Source organism: Elaeis guineensis, chromosome 1 (genome assembly GCF_000442705.2).
Source record: "Elaeis guineensis isolate ETL-2024a chromosome 1, EG11, whole genome shotgun sequence".
In the NCBI taxonomy this organism is placed as follows: Eukaryota; Viridiplantae; Streptophyta; class Magnoliopsida; order Arecales; family Arecaceae; genus Elaeis; species Elaeis guineensis.
In genome coordinates, this window is record NC_025993.2 from 159,072,468 (window position 1) to 159,088,815 (window position 16,348).

At 36.7% G+C, this 16,348-nt stretch overlaps 1 protein-coding gene across 1 annotated transcript; it reads left to right on the forward strand.

Annotated features, from left to right (window-relative positions):
- The first annotated feature begins 13,199 nt into the window (after positions 1 to 13,199).
- LOC105039315 (transcription factor bHLH35) lies at positions 13,200 to 15,877 on the forward strand. Its single transcript, XM_010915428.2, is given in 6 exon segments — positions 13,200 to 13,305; positions 13,880 to 13,977; positions 13,980 to 14,044; positions 14,197 to 14,412; positions 14,580 to 14,750; positions 15,657 to 15,877. Coding segments are annotated over 6 exon segments (705 nt in total). The 5' UTR covers positions 13,200 to 13,231; the 3' UTR covers positions 15,738 to 15,877.
- Positions 15,878 to 16,348: the final 471 nt, after the last annotated feature.

Consider the following 16,348-nt stretch of genomic DNA (forward strand, 5'->3'; position numbering starts at 1 on the left):
GATGCTAGAAGCATGGGAACAATGTAAACACAACCTAGCATTTAATTAGCTATAATTTTTTTCAGGACCCCATCGTAATTTTTTATACTAACTTTTTCTTTACTCAGTCTGAGTGCATGCTGGGCTTCCTGCACCACTAGATGAAGGACACATGTCATTGTAGATAATAGACACATGTCTCAATGGATCAGTGACTCTTGTCGTGCTGGGAGCACGTTGGACTCTCATTTTTTTTTTTGCTAAAAAAATGGGAGTTGGAGGGGGCGACCCGATGCATCTATCTTCCTTGGGAAACAAAGGCCCATTCCGCTGGATATTGGACTCTCCTTTAATGTAGTTGTATAGATATCAAATTCTAGCATTTCTACTATCTGGGATATGGTCACAGTGAAAAATTTGCGAACATTGCGATGATTGTTTGATACGTCTTTCGAGAGATGAACAATACTGCAGACTGGATTGCTTTACTCATGGCCGACCACATTGGAGACGCGTTAAGGTGATGACTATCCAAGAGCATTGCGTAATATTTTGCATGTTGATTTTTTGGACTACACTCGTATTAAATTAATATGACCATCTGATTATATAAAAAAATTAAAAAAAAACTTATGGATACTTGTTCCCTAACCTTTGAATATCCATTTTTAAATACATATCTCTCTCGTCCAACGATCAACAAACTATTTTTCCAAAATTTCTCCCATATTGCAGTCTCTCTTTTTCTCTCCATCTTTCATTGTCCTTTGATTCCTCGTGCATCACCCATGCCAGGTCTCGTACCAACACTAAGTAACTCTGTTCAGAAAGTTAACGCCATTGCAGATCTAGAACAGAAAATTCTCTCTCTCTCTCTCCTCCCCCTCTCTCTCCCCTAAAAGATTGGCACAAATCCATTTCAAAACTACCCTCAATATTATTTATATAAGAGTACATTATAATAATTATTTCCTAAATTTGAGATAATTACAGATTTTCTATCTAATATTTTAAAAATATATCTCTAATTTTTTAATTTTTACTATATGCATGACATGTAACCTCTTACTAATATGTTTCTGTTAAATAAACTTATGATCATACTAACATCATTAATATCTAGCTTATTTAAGTCTTAAAATATTTTATATTTTTATTTTGATATTTTATATTTTTTAAATTTTAAATTTTCATATTTGATCAGGAGATTATGTGTATATTTTTAAAATATTGGATAAAATTATGTAATTACCCTAAATCTCAAGACAAATCGAGATAATTTACTTTGCTTATAAATACAGATCTAATCTAGCTTGTAATTCGATAATTTTATTGGTTATATTGATTCTATTCACAAATTTCATAGAAGTTTCAATCCAATCATCCAAATAGGTCCTATAAAAATAAATCTCATTAATAAGATCATAGATATATTCATATATATATATATATATATATATATTGTTTAAAAAAATATCTTTTTATTTTAAATAGTACATGTATCAAGATTTTAAATCCTATGAAAAGGGTCAATCCTAGTTTTCTTATAAAACTAGATATGCCACCATTACATCTTGTCCCAATACTTGGAATAGAAGATGTTCCAAGATGCGCAGACTTGAAATTTAATATATGGAATGGTACCTATTGTGGCTGATCTCCAATCTGAGGATAAGGTCAGTGTAGCTGAATAGCATTGAGGTCGGTTGAGTAGTGGAGCTCTTGGGCAGAGAGATAGATTTGCAAAAGAAGTCTGTTGCTAAAGATTTTTCCGGTAGGAATCTTTCGATGCTCAAATCAACTGAAGATTAGTAAATAATGGAAGAGAGAAAATTGAAAGAGAATGAGAATGAGTGGGACTCGAGGGCTCGAGAGTAGCATTGAAAATGGATTGGATACAGATTAAATATTAGTATATTTTATATTTGTTTTACATGGATGTGAATATAAATTAGATATCAAAAGTATATATATAAATATGAATACAAGTCAAAAGATTAAATTTTATAACCATAGAATCAAAAATATTACTAGGTGGATGATAAATCAAATTAATAATTTATTAATATATGTATTTATTTTTTTAAAAAATTTATAAATACTATATAAAATTAAATAAGATTATAAATACAATCAAATATTTGGATACAGATCATGCGAGTAGTGGTTGCACCCCACATATAGCATGTGGCCGAGGCAAGCTGTCGTTTGGCAATTTTAGGCATCTTATCCACACTGTTACAATCGAATATTGATCCCAAGCATAATAGCGACCCATGGGTAATGCAGACCAGTGGGGTTGCTGTTTCAGGCCATTTGTAGCCAAGGTGAATAGGTCAGCCAGCTTAAGCTGGACCCTCCTTAGCATGCACTAAGATCAGAAGGAATCTTCCATGCATCAATTGTCCTCCACTTTCGAGTTTGAGCGTATTCCGAGGTCGGATGAAGGAACTATCAGTGCCCATCTAACTGAAGTCTCATTACCAGCCTAGCTGAATCCCTTGCAATTAATGCATCATGAGAAGTTAATTAGCACACTAACCCCAAGGTGACACGTGTTGCAATCTGATTTGGCCAGATGAACCATCGCCCCAATCCAAGCCATTGATCGTGGCAATCCGCATGAGCTCTATTTAACCAATTCTGAGCTACCACATAGCAAAAATTTGAGGAGATAAAATGAACCATTGCCTAATCAGGGCCGTCCGACCTCCTATAAATAGCAGCCCTTCTCCTCTTCATTCCTCACTTTTACTATTTTATTGAGAAGTGCTGCTATTCTAGTGATTTACGGCCAGATTCTGGCAAGCTCTAGCTAGCTTTGGCTATCCCTTCGATAGTTCCTCTAATGACCCGACCTTGGTAAGGTCGATACTTTCTCGAGGTCTGTTCTCTACCTATTCAATCAGCACCTATTTCTTCATCAACCTATAGGTTTGATATAGACCTCAACCCCATAGCATGCTTTTCGCTTTGTTGGTCTCCTTTTCCTTGCTTCTTTTTTTTGGTTATGTTGCTCTCAGTGAGTTTGCCAACAATGAGTCGGATCTCAAGCTTCTGTAGAGAGTTGGTCAACTAATCACAAGCTATCCTTGTACTGTCCTTAGTGGTTTGCCAAGGATGAGTTGATCTGAAGCTTTTGTGGAGAGTTGGTCATCTAATCACAAGCTAATCATACCTTGGGCCATGAATTTTCCTCCAATGAGCCGAAGGTCGGGATCAAGGCAATATTTGACCCCCATCAAGTTGTGTCTGTCCTCATTTATGATGACCTGGAGGTGATTCCCCTCCAATATCAAATTCTTCCTGAGTTTCGATTGAAACTCACGGGCCTAGAGGGTCAGGTGACTGTCCCTCCACCAGATTGGCTTGGACTCTATGAGAAGTCCTTGAAAGCAAGCCTTAGGCTACCTCTTCATATATTTCTTGTCCAGATCTTCAAGCATTTCTCAATCATCCTGACTTCGGTGGTATCGAACTCATAGCAACTTATCATTACTTTTCTATCCTTTTACTTTCTTCCTTCTTACCCTTGGGCTTCCTCTCAGTGATTTGTCATGGAAGGCTATTGTCCCCTCAGCATTAGTGTATTTCTCCTTCCAAGCCAATATTTCTACGAAGCCCTTTTGATAGCTCTTTTTCAAGAAGAAGAGGAACTGGATTTTTTGGAGCCTGCCTTTTGGGGTAGATATGGAGACCGACTAGTCTAGATCATGAACTTTAAAGGTGCCTGTATTGAATTGTCTCACATAGTCCTTAAGAGACTTTCCCTCTCTCTGCTGGATATTGACGAGGAAATCTAACATGCGGTATTGTCTTCTACTATTATTGAAGTGTGCCCCAAACATCCCATTGAGCTGCTCGAAGGAATGGATCATGCTTGACTAAAAGCTCAAGTACCAATATCAAGCCATCTTTCAGAGTATGGATGGGAAAGCACGGCAAAGGATGCCATCAATAGCATCATGAAGAAATATGAGAGCCTTGAAGCTTTTCAAATAGCCAACAAGGTCGGTGGTCTCATGGTAAGACTCTAATTGAGGCATTTTTAGTCAAGGCAGGATTGGTTCGCCCCTACTCTTTCCACTGAATGGTAGATCCATATTGAAATTGGAGTCATGGCATTGAGGTAGGGTTCGGCCTTGGAGTGCTTCAATTTATTGATACATCTCTTGGAGCTTTCGATCAATAGCGGTGTCACAAACTAAATGATGCTCTAAATGTTGCGATGAAAAGCATTCCAAAGTGGAGTCCTTACCTGACTGCTGAATTGGGAGTATCTTCGATAACCATGTTTAGGACTCTTAGATCGACTGTGCTGACTAGGTTGTGCTTGCCTTGGCCTATGGAAAGGAGACTGGTGCCCTAGTGGATGGGCTGGGGCCTATCGCAAAGGATCACATGGTGGCTGATTGTGCAACTATTTACTGCATTTCTTGAACTAGTACAGTCAATGTCTACACTTATTAAATGAGCAAATTAAACTAATCAGGGTCACCATGGGAGCAAGTGGAGTTAGTGTAGGTGGTGCTTCGGCCTGTACTAGTGAAGGAGTGTTGGAATGATGTGAAGCATTTGATGCCTCCCATATGATCTCTGATGATGATGCTTCTTTTCTTCCAAAATGAGCCCAAGAGGCCATTCTTCTAGTATCAATCTATTACAGTTCATCTTTGGTTTGAGGATGAGGTCATTATAGCTGTAGAGAACTGAAGTTGGCCAAACAGTAGAGCTCCCAAGTAAAGGGATGGACTTACAAAAGAAGTTTTTGTTAGAGATTTTTTCAATAGAGACCTTCCGACGCTCAAATTAGCTGGAGATCAATGAACAGTAGAAGAAAAAAAGTGAAGGAGAATGAGAACTAGAGGGCCTCAAGAGACTTATTTGAGAATCTTTTATCTTCCCCTGTTTATAAGGGAGGCCAGTGGCTACTGCCATAATGATCACCAGTAGTCATATTTGCGAGGATCGTGCGAGTAGTGGTCATGCCCCGCGTGCAATACATGGTCGGAATGAACAATCTTCTAGAGGTTTGAGACACCTCATCTACTCCTTTATGATCAGATATCAATGTCGAGCATAACGATCGTCAAGTATTGCAAATTGATGGGATTGCTGCTTCGAACCATTTGTAGTCTGGATGAATAGATTAGTCGGTCCAAGTTAGACCCTTCTCGATATGTGCTGAGATCAAATAAAATTCTCTCCATTAGTATCCTATCTAAATATTTTTTAAAAATATTTTAAGATATACTGATCGAAATACTGAGCCGATGATGGGATATTACTATTAAATATATGTCCTAAAAGTCAGATTGACTGATACATGTACACATTCGAGATGTATAATTTTATAATTAAAATTTTGAAATAAATAAATTTAAATTATTTTTTATTCATGTTGTGTTTAAATTATATCTATAAATCATCTGAGAACTTAACGGATGATGATACGTATTCTCAAGAGTTTAGAATTTGAGACACATATCATTAGTGGTTAATTTCTAAATACTTCCAATCGATGGATCGTCATGAGAATGGTCATTGAACCGGATAGATCGATACACGAATAGCTTTTCTTTGTGAGTAGATGAGTCTGAAGTCAACAGTATAGAGATATTGGAGCGAGAATGCGAGTGCTTGATAGAGATCAAGAGAACTGAGCATGACCAACACGAGAAGTCACTAGGATGGCTACCCACTCATCGGTAGCTTGCTCAAATTGTAGTTGTGTGCATAGTTATTTGACCAGCAGTGCCTCGATTGTTCACAGTAGAGTTATTGTAGTTTGACTGCACCGATACCTGATTATCTAGTCAGTCAAAATCTTGAGATGTATGTTGGCTACAATAGATCCATTATAGGAATAGGGTGTGCACCAAAATGGGATCTGTCGATCCTAATAAATAGGGAGAGGTCCTATGCAGTTCATGAGACTAAATTCTAAAATTTATGACCATGATAGGTGAATAATGAAAAATAATTTTCATAAAGTTTCACATGAACTTGAGTCGATTGAATCTGACATATGACAGATGAATGAATTTGAGGAGTTATCTTTGATCTACATTTGTCAGAACTCATGACAGAAGAATCGAACTACACGGTAACTGCACCTAGAGGTTCAATATTTTATTCTGTTGATTATCACTACATATTGATAGATATCATTGATGAATTGTGAGATTCATCAAGCATCATCTTATTGATCGATGATCTTTGATGGACAGAGTTAAAATCATTCTAACCATCGAAAGAAGTTTCAATGATATTATGATGAGGATCATAGTATATCTCACTATCAGACAGAATAGAACCTATGAGGTCATACATAAAAGAGATCTTTGTCCGATCAGATGGTTGATCCGTGATTATAAATCACAAGGGATCAATTATCAATATGATTGATGATTGATCCAATGCAAGTTATAATAAAGTAATTCGCTAAGAGTTAGTGAATTATAGGAGTATTAATAAGCAATTAGATTGCTAATTGGCTCAATTTAATTGAGCAATGGGATTCGGATCAAGTCTAATTGAATTGAATTCGATTCGACTTGATTTGGGTTTGATTAGATCAAGTCTGATTGAGTTATAAAATAATCCAATTATAAGGGAGATCAATTCCTAATTCGATTAGATTTTTTCCTCTTATTGGGTGCAACCAAATCTGATATGATTAGAACTCTTTCCCTGGTGCCCTATATGAAACCCTAACACCAAAACCCCACGCGCCCTCATTCTTTTGTGTGAAATCTTTCATGCCCCACACCCTTCATGCGTGCCCCCTATCCATGCCAATGCCTTCTTCTTTTGGATAATAATAAGAAAAGTTTAAATTTGATTTGAACTTGAGTCTTTATCAGGATGAGGTTTGACCTCATTCAAACCTCTTGGACGCCAACCATAAAAGAGATTTTCCTTTACGCATTAAATAAGTTTTTTATCATGGAGAAATCTGATTTTGTGCATGAAATAAAGGAGAGGTGTCTCCTTTTTGTGGGCATGAGTTTGGTGAGGGCGAGTTCCATCTTAGGCATGGAGGTCCTAGGGTTTAAATCTTAGGGTTTCGGAAAGAGAGTAAAAGAAAGAGAGAGGGGTTTCTCCTATTATTCTTCCTCCTCGACATCTCTTCCTCCTTGTGGCGTGGGTTATAGGGAAGAAAAGTGATAGAGGATATCTTATTCTTCCTCTTTCTCTTCTTATTTTTCATCATCTCTGAGAGAGTCAGAGAGAAACGATGGAGAAAATCTGCATCAACCATCAGGAGGCGATTCCTGCAAGAGAGGTAGCACCCCGATGAAATCAAAAGTCTCTGGTCGGATAGAAGGTTTCGTATGGATATCCATAGAGGTTGGATGCATGTGCGGTTGATCAAAAAATCTGAGTATATCACGATCATCAGCTGCAGTGTTCATCGACTCACACAAAAGTATGGAGATCGGATCTTCGATTTATATTGAAATAATTTTTATTTAGATTTGATTTATTTTCAATATCTTAAAATGCATGTGATCGATCTTATTAGCCTATAGATTAGATCTATTGATGCATGTTATGTAGATTAAAAGATTTAATCTAGATCTGAAGTTTTTCCGCTGCATTTCAAATTTTGTTGTATGTATATTTTCGATATGCGATATCCGTCAATTACGTTATCTCAATGGAGCCAACATCACACAAGGCGTCGATCAAGGCTTGAATCCTTGATTTGCGTATCTTATTTTTTTTTTTTTTTTTTTTTTTTTTTTTTTTTTTTTTTATTATATATATATATATATATATTGATGCAACATTTTTTTTTTTTATTGAAAAAATTATTATATGCCGTGCAAGTGAATTTGAGTAAATCTCGGAGCATATGCACGTTGGCGGGCGTGCAACCGGCAATTGGCGTGTTATTCACCGTGGCATTTGCACGCTCCAACTGCACCTGGTGCATGCAATACGGAGGCCCCTCGTTGGTCATTGTCCTGGCCTCTCCGAAACTTGCTGAAAAAGAAACGGGAGACCCAGCAATTGACCCAACGCTCGCTTCGGCGCGTCTTTCCCACGTAATGGGACCCACCGAAGTTTTCCGGCTAGGTTACGGCTGCAACAGGTGGGTCCCAACCACCTTCCGTTGCACGTGCTATTACATGAGTTCGAACGTCACCAGCGTGACGGTGACGTGACGACACTGCCCCCCAACAAGAGTGGCATCAGCGCTCTGCCCAACACAGCCACTCGATCGTGATCGGACGACTCTCAACAGGGATCAGAGCGGCTGGTGCGTAGCATTTACCCGCTGGTGCTGCTCCCGCTTTTCACATCTCGTGGTCCCCGCAAGAATGTTTTTTTTTTTTAAAGACAAAAGTCTAACGGTTCATCATTTAACAATAACGGTGTTTCCACCAACAAAAAAAAAAAAAAAAAAAACAATAAGGATCGGGGTAAATAAAGAAGGGTTATCCTCTACCGCTTATCTGACAAAATAAAATTTTTAAAATTTAATAAATAAGTAAATGCATCCATCTTTGAGTTTGGTTAAATTTTATTAAAATTTAAAAAATAGATAGAGATAAAATATAATTGGAAGGGATAAATTTCCTTTATTCTATGGAATCATCCTTTTAGTTATTTTAATCCAATGGAATTATTAGAATAAGTCTATCTTTCTAAGTTAAAATAATAAGGATATCCAATGGGACCTTTTCTTGGACGTTTAGTAGGATAACCCCTACTTGGAAAGATAACCCTCAATTGTCTCTCCTACTGAACGTAACCCTGATGATTAGAAGATATCTTATCAATCTTTTATATGTTGAATAGTAATAGTTCATATTAGAAATCTAGATAATTCAGGATTTGCATGGATGTAGAAAGATTCTATAAGTATCTTTCAAGAATATTTGAATTTAAAAATACAATGGAAGCAAATGTTTTAAAGAGATCAAGGAACCTACGAGGACCATTTCTTTTTATTTAAATCATCTTAGCAAAAAAAATTAGTTATTTCTAAAAAGAAAATATGGAATTAGAACCCATTAGAAAGATCTTTATCTCATTGATAAATTCTTTTTTATTGGATAAGAACTATTATTTTTTCTTCTATAAGGACCCATATAGATGTGTGTTTAATCAGTCCCACATCGGCTATATATTAGATAGATTTTAGGATTAAAAAACTTAAATAATAATTTTTGACTAATTATTTTAGATGAGATTCTGAATTGTTACGAATGATATAAATGCAAACTCAGCTCATGACCTATATATATAAACTATAGGATATTGCAGTATGGATCCATTAGGACTGACCACGGGTTGATCATAGTATTTATGATTAGATTTGAATAGATTAATTCATCAAGGAATTAGATCTTAAATAGAGGGAGATGTAAGAATTCATATAGATATATATTTAGTTCTACATCGATTATATTTAGTCTCATATCGATTATGCATTGGATAGATCTTAAATTTTTATACAAGATAAAAAACCCAAATAATATTTTTGGACAAGTCTTTTTGAGTGAGAACAATTGCAGGAGTGTAACCAAATATTTAAAAAAAATAATTCAGCAATCAGACATATCAAAACAATTGCAGGAGTGATTGCAGGTGTGCAGCCAAATATTTCAAAGGGGAGTGATTCAGGAGCATATCGCTTTCAAAGAATAATTCTTCGAAAGTGGCTAGTAGGTGGTTCTTCTACGTGCCATGAGTGGAGCCCGTCTTTTCTCTTCTTTTTCTTTTGTTTATGCGGGACTTAATTCGTTCAACAGAGCATTATTCTCAAGTAGCTAGTGTCCTCAGCATTATTTCAAGAATAATTTCAGAAATGTAGTCCAATATTTAATTCATGATTCAAGAATCACACGTCTAAAATCTAAATACTCCAGCAAACATTTTTCATGTTTGAACACAAAACTGTTACCTTTGAATGAAAGGCACATCCGATCGATCCCCCGTTGAATCCAATACACGATTTATGCGATGTCAAGCTCCACCGTAAAGTTTGTCAATCCAAGGCAGTGGTTATCTAAAAGATTGAAGAGATATGTTTGACATGCATGATGGATGAACTTGACAATAACCACCTAACACATGCGCATGCTAGGGTTGATAGCAGCCATGCATTCAACTACGGATGCTAGGGTTGATAGGAGCCATGCATTTTGCTCAAGACAACTCCGAAATTATGAGAGAAAACTCATGATTTTGGGACATTAGTTCTCATGATGTTGTGATTAATCATCGTTAATTAGCATGTTATCAATGCATAGACAATTGGTGGCCGGTGGGTATGGTTAACGATGGCCGGTGGATGGTCGGTGCCCTTGGACGCCCCTTCCAAACCTTGAATGGTCATGAAAGCGATGTGTTTGAATTGAGAGAATGAGGAGGAGCTGCCGAGCAGTAGGGAGTTTCAAATCTGAAAAGAGAACCCAGAACCACCTTGTGGTCAAAAGTAGACAGCATCACAGGTTGGATTAATTCAATGAACGATGCTGTAGGAGAAGTGCGGCTGATTTGTGCGGCCATATTGCTCCTTTGGAGCGAACACTTCGTTTATTCTCTAAAACCTGGAACCACAGGCAAAGTCACGCGCATGCACCGTGCGGTAACGGAACCAAGATTTTAAATATCGCGTCATTCCTTAATTATTGACGTCTACCAAAACAGTTATCGCCCATGATAACAGTCATGAAAAAAAAAAAAATCATTATTTATCTTAAAAATAGTTTTTCAAAGTTTAAAATTTTTAAAAAATAAAATAAATAAGTGTTAGGAATAATGGAGAATAATTTGAAAATAACATTATTTTGCCTTTAATTTTTTATTAGCTAAAATAATACATTTTTTTGACCATCACAACATCACTTCAGAAATTTTGAATTTTTTTTTTAAATTTTGAAAATATTTTTCTCAACAAAAAATATAAAAAAATAATAATTGTTACTCATGTTATAAACATCCACTATAATGAAAAATAACATGAGATAACAAAAAATAGCAACATTATTTTTTTTTATTTTTATATTATTTTCTTGATAATATAGCGTGGAGTAGCCAAAGCCCTTATAATAGTTATTATAATAATTATAATATTATTATTTAAAAATATTGTCATCAAAATTTAATCTAATTATATTGATAGGCTTGTAGTTTGTTTGGACTGAAAGGCTAGCCTAAAGTAAAAAATTTGATCTGTGGGTAAAAAGAAAAAACATCAAACGCTATTGTATCTAATTTGAGAGGAGATCTATCGATGTCCAAGTTAGGTCGAGCTTTGATGGAATCATAGAAATTTAAGAGTGGAGCAATGTAGAGTATGATGGAGTGAGGAAAAAGCATATATGAAGGTCCCCGAGACAGGAGTGAGGTAATAGAGCGATTATCGGAAAAGGGTGGACACACTATAGTTTTTGGTTGTGCAATAATCGCCCATGGCATAGGACGAGCGGAACTATTCCACAATGTACCTCTTCAGTATGCAGGATTATGTCATAATCCTTCTTAATGGACTTTAATTGTTTTTAACGTGCTTCAATTGAAGGATATGTACCACATTAATTAGTATTGGTCAGTCGGTTTGTTCAGTACCATATCAAAAATCATAATTAAAATGATAAATTGACATGCGTTTATATGACCCATATAGATGCAGGACTAGTGCTTTTTCAACACTACTACGATTATTCGTCGCCATTAAGGTTGTGCGCGGTGCATTGAATTATCTAAATTATTTAATAATTTAAATTATCTATAATTTAAATAAATTATTAATAATATTAATTATTATATTTGATATATTAAATAATATTATAATAAAATTATTAAAAATTTTGATTGACATGTTTGATATGGCAATCAAATTATTGACAATGTAACATCAAAATTTTAAAATATTTTTAAATTAAATTTATTAAAAATTATATTCCGTACATAAAATTTTCAATTTTTTAAAATAAAAAAATAAAAAAATATTATATATTATAATATATGATATATAATATATAATATTTTATTTTTATTTTTATTTTTTTTTTATTTCTTCTCCTTCCCCTGCACGCTACAACCCCCCAACCTCCAACTGCTCCGCCCCCAACCCCCCGGTTGTCCACGCCACCCTTTGCACCGTCCCCTGGCCCCCTGATGAACCTACATCCCACGCCGCCGCCTTCATCATCGCCTCACCCACCAGTGTCGCCACCCTCACCCGCACCATCGGTTCCCCACACTCCACCCCTTGCGACCGTCCGACATGACGCTGTCGATGACGATTGGCGTCATTTGATCCCCGCTGAGCCCGATCTTCCTTTTTCTCATATCAGACAAAAAAAAAGAGGGGAGAAAGGGACCGTCAGCTCCTCCACATCGTGTCCTCCTTCTTTTACGTGCAGCGACTGCAGGCCATCATTTGGGGAGATGGCGGTGACTCTGATGGCAACATTTGGGTAGCCAACGACACCAGACGTGGCTCGTCGGTGGCCTGGTTAACCAAACAGCCAAAAAAAAAAAGGAGAGGAAAGGTTGTCGGATTCTGCATTGACCGATATTTTTCCTTGCTTTCCGATGGTTACTGACGATCGACGGTTGGGAGACAGCAGCGGTCTGTCAATTCATCGATTTTAAAGTCACTGCCAGTCAGATTTTGTGGAGAAGGACACCGATTTTGATCCTTCTTTTTTCCACTATCCATCGTGAAGAAGATCGTCTGGATTTTTTGAATATTTTTATCTAAAAAAATTATTATAAAATTATCAAATATATGATAATTTAGATAACCATCCCTCTTGATAATTTAAAATATCTTATAAAAAATAATTTAAATTATTTGATAATTTAAATTATTTATTTAAAAAATATATTAAATATAATAATTTGATGAAATTTTTTTAAATTATTAATAATTTAGATAGATCGTCGGCCACCAAATGCAATATAAAAGTAAACATTGCGGTTCTCATAGGGAGAGTTGCTTGTGCATGACTTGAGCTAATCGTTGGTTAATATTGGGGTGACAATAGCAGAAACCCTATTCAAAGGAGGGGGAAAAAAAAAAAAAAAAAAGGCAATAGCAGAAAGAGAAAGTCTTTGTGGGCCATGACGCACTTGGTGGGCCCCACCCTTATCGAAGAGACGGTGGGAGGGAGGATTTTTGTCGCTAGCCAGGTGTAGGCAATAAATACGCAGGACTACCTTCGCGTCTGGGCCGTAACCGAATGCTTGTATATCCTGCTTTCCTCCGGCAGCAATCTGCAGCATGGATGCGATGGATTGCGAATACAAAAACTATTGGGAGACCAAAACTTTCTTGGAGGCTGAGGAGCTACACAGGTACTTCAAAGCCTCCGTTCTTAACTACTGTCTCGTGGCCTCCTCTGAAAGAGCCAAACTCCCTCAGACATGCTCTCCTCGCAAAAATTTCACCCTCATACTAAAAGCCCTTTTTTTTTCGGTTGCTGCAAGTGGGTTGGTTCAAACAAGATTATGGTTTTATTTGTTAATCAAACTGAATTTAGGATGATGTTTGAGGCCATCATGGCATGATATTATTGGCCTGGTCTCCAGCTGAGCTTTTAGGCACCGCACCCACCTAGTAATTTCTCCTCCTAAATGAGAAATTGAGCCGGTTAAGAAATATCATTGAGCTTGTTCAGAAAGATTTTCTCAGGGAGAAAGTTTGTTCAAAAAGAAGCATCCACCATGCTTTCTGGTAGTATCATCTCATGACCCTTTGAGTCATCCTTCTTGCAAGCGTTTCCTTTTTCTACCCTTCTTTTGGAATGTTTCTGAAGTTGTTAAAGCAGTGTTCATATCTGAATTGTCACTTCCTATCATGATCTAAAAATATCCTTCTGTATCTTTTCCCTCTGATCTTCCCTTCTTCCACGGGTGTCTTCAATAGCAGCAGCTGGATAATTGATGAAGCGATGTCTCAGTGCTTCTCTTGCAGCTCCTCCCTTGCGGCGACATCTTCGACGCCCCCTAAGTATCTTGTAATGGAGAGGACAGGAGGAAGAAGGTACAGGAAAAGCTTTATGCTCTTCGAAGTGTAGTCCCAAACATCACAAAGGTAAGCTGGAAACATATATAAATTAAGGATGAACGAAGAAGGAAGACAGAAAAGATGCACACATTTTTTGAACAGACCACTGTCTTGTCTTTTTCATCATGATCTCACTTCTTATATATTGATTAATTCATGGGCGGATTTGTGGAGTTCAGATGGACAGGGCATCGATCATCAAGGATGCAATTGACTACATTCAACAGCTCCAGGAGCAAGAGAAGATGTTGCTATCGGAGATATCAGAGCTCGAGTTGTTCAACGAGTTCACAGAAATTATTTATGATATGGAGCAGGATGATGTGGCCCAAACATCACCCGAACAGCCTCTTGCTCCGGGATCACCATTCATGCCCTCCATCGAACTTTTGGAAGTATGGTTTGCTTGGGTCTTTCTTATGTTTTATTCTGCATTAACTTGGTGCAAGGAGTTTTTATCATATCAATTAGTGTGAGAAGAGCATCAAAAGGCATTATTTTCATATGATCTTTTGATCTATAAATAGTTGAAATTTTATCTGCTCACGTCTTGATGTTGCAGCTAAAGGTGTTTGCAGTGGGTAATAAGAATTTTTCTATAAGCTTCACTTGCAACAAGAAGAGGGATGCACTAATTAAGATGTGTGAAGTATTCGCGTCTCTTAACCTCAACATCATCACAGCCAATATCACCTCCAGCTCTGAAAGCCTTTCACACATGCTTTTTATTGAGGTCTTCTCTTCCTCTCGATCTACTTTTCACCTTTTGTTAACTAGTTTGTAATGCTTCCTTCCCCTATTGGATTTTCATTCATGTTGTCTTCGGGTTCTTCCTCAGTCTGGAGGTATGAACAAGAAAGACCGAGGTTTTTTTTTTTTTTTTTTAGGAAGATGGAGACTAATGGCATCTCACCATTAGTCACCAGATTATTAACAAAGGATAAAATTTACAAAATTTGTGTGAAATTGAGCTTTTATGTATCACTGCTTTTATTTCGAAGCATCAGCATCATTTGATACTTAGTGCAAATTAATTGTTTAACAGGAAGTAAACCTTTTGGAGCTATTGAAAGAATTAATGCTGATGCAAATGAATCTATCATGTCACATATTCTTGCACCCATTATCATACAAATACATGAAAACTGGAGAATGACTCGTGTGGTTATATGGTCCTGTCCATTTTGTCCCCTTTTTTTTTCTCCCTTTCCTTTTCTCGGTGGAAAGATGGGTCAAGTATTGCCAGCTCACATCGTTCTTCCTTGAAGGGCATCTAGGATAATTACATTTTGACCAAGTTTAATGTTTGTCTGGGAGCTTCAAACGAAACAGCTGTACTGAAAGCAATCTACGAGAACATTTGGTGTCTGGGCGCATCACTCTCATAACCTATATCTCAAAGATTTCCCTGAAATGCCCTCTATAACATATTTTACACGCCATTTTGTCAACTTGGAATTGTTTCTTTATCACCTCAAGCAATAAAATAAGAACAAAGAAATTTTTACAATTTGATATATCCGTTTTGTTGCAAAGTCTAACTAATTATTTTCGTTATGTGGTCAACACACCTTAAAATATCTGTCATACTAAGCTGCTGGTTTAATTTCCAATGCTAATTTTATCCATTTTTGTACAGACTGATGAATCTGATGGTTCTGGGCTGAAGGAAAAGATTGAAGCAGCCATCGCAGAACTTGATGTTCCACGAAACCCATGAGTGTCCATTGAAGTTGATCTCTTAAAGTTATTTGTAACTTGAGATTTTTATTCTTCCTCTGCAATGTCAATGTAATTAAATGGAAGAAATATGTACCTGCTTAATTAAGAGAAAGGAATGAAGATCTATCTACACTATATTTATGCAAATCCAGATTCTTGTAATGCACCACTCAAGACTTGAACTCAACCCAAAATCTCTAGTTGCTAAACAGAGGGGTGCGACCGTTCGGATAAGGGCTCGAGAAAGGTGATGATGGAATGTGCTAATTAATTGAATAATGACTTAGATGCTTGCAATCCAATAGGAGCATGCATGGTCAGGATATGTAAAGCATCCAATCTGAAAGCAGCAAATCTATAATGAAGCCTATCAGTAGTGTTTGGCTGAGAAACCTCATGCATGTACAGAGTAGTGCAGGCTCTTCATAGGGTGCACAGGTAGTTTTTTTTTTTTTTTTTTTTAACCAAAGAACGGGAGGCAAAAGCGCCACCCAAAGCTTTATTCATTTGGAGAAGATCTGAATTAAGGCCTTGGTTGGGAGTTTGGGGAAGAAAAGAAAAGAAAAAAAAATATTAATAAGGAGAGAAAAAAAAATAAAAGAAAGAAAG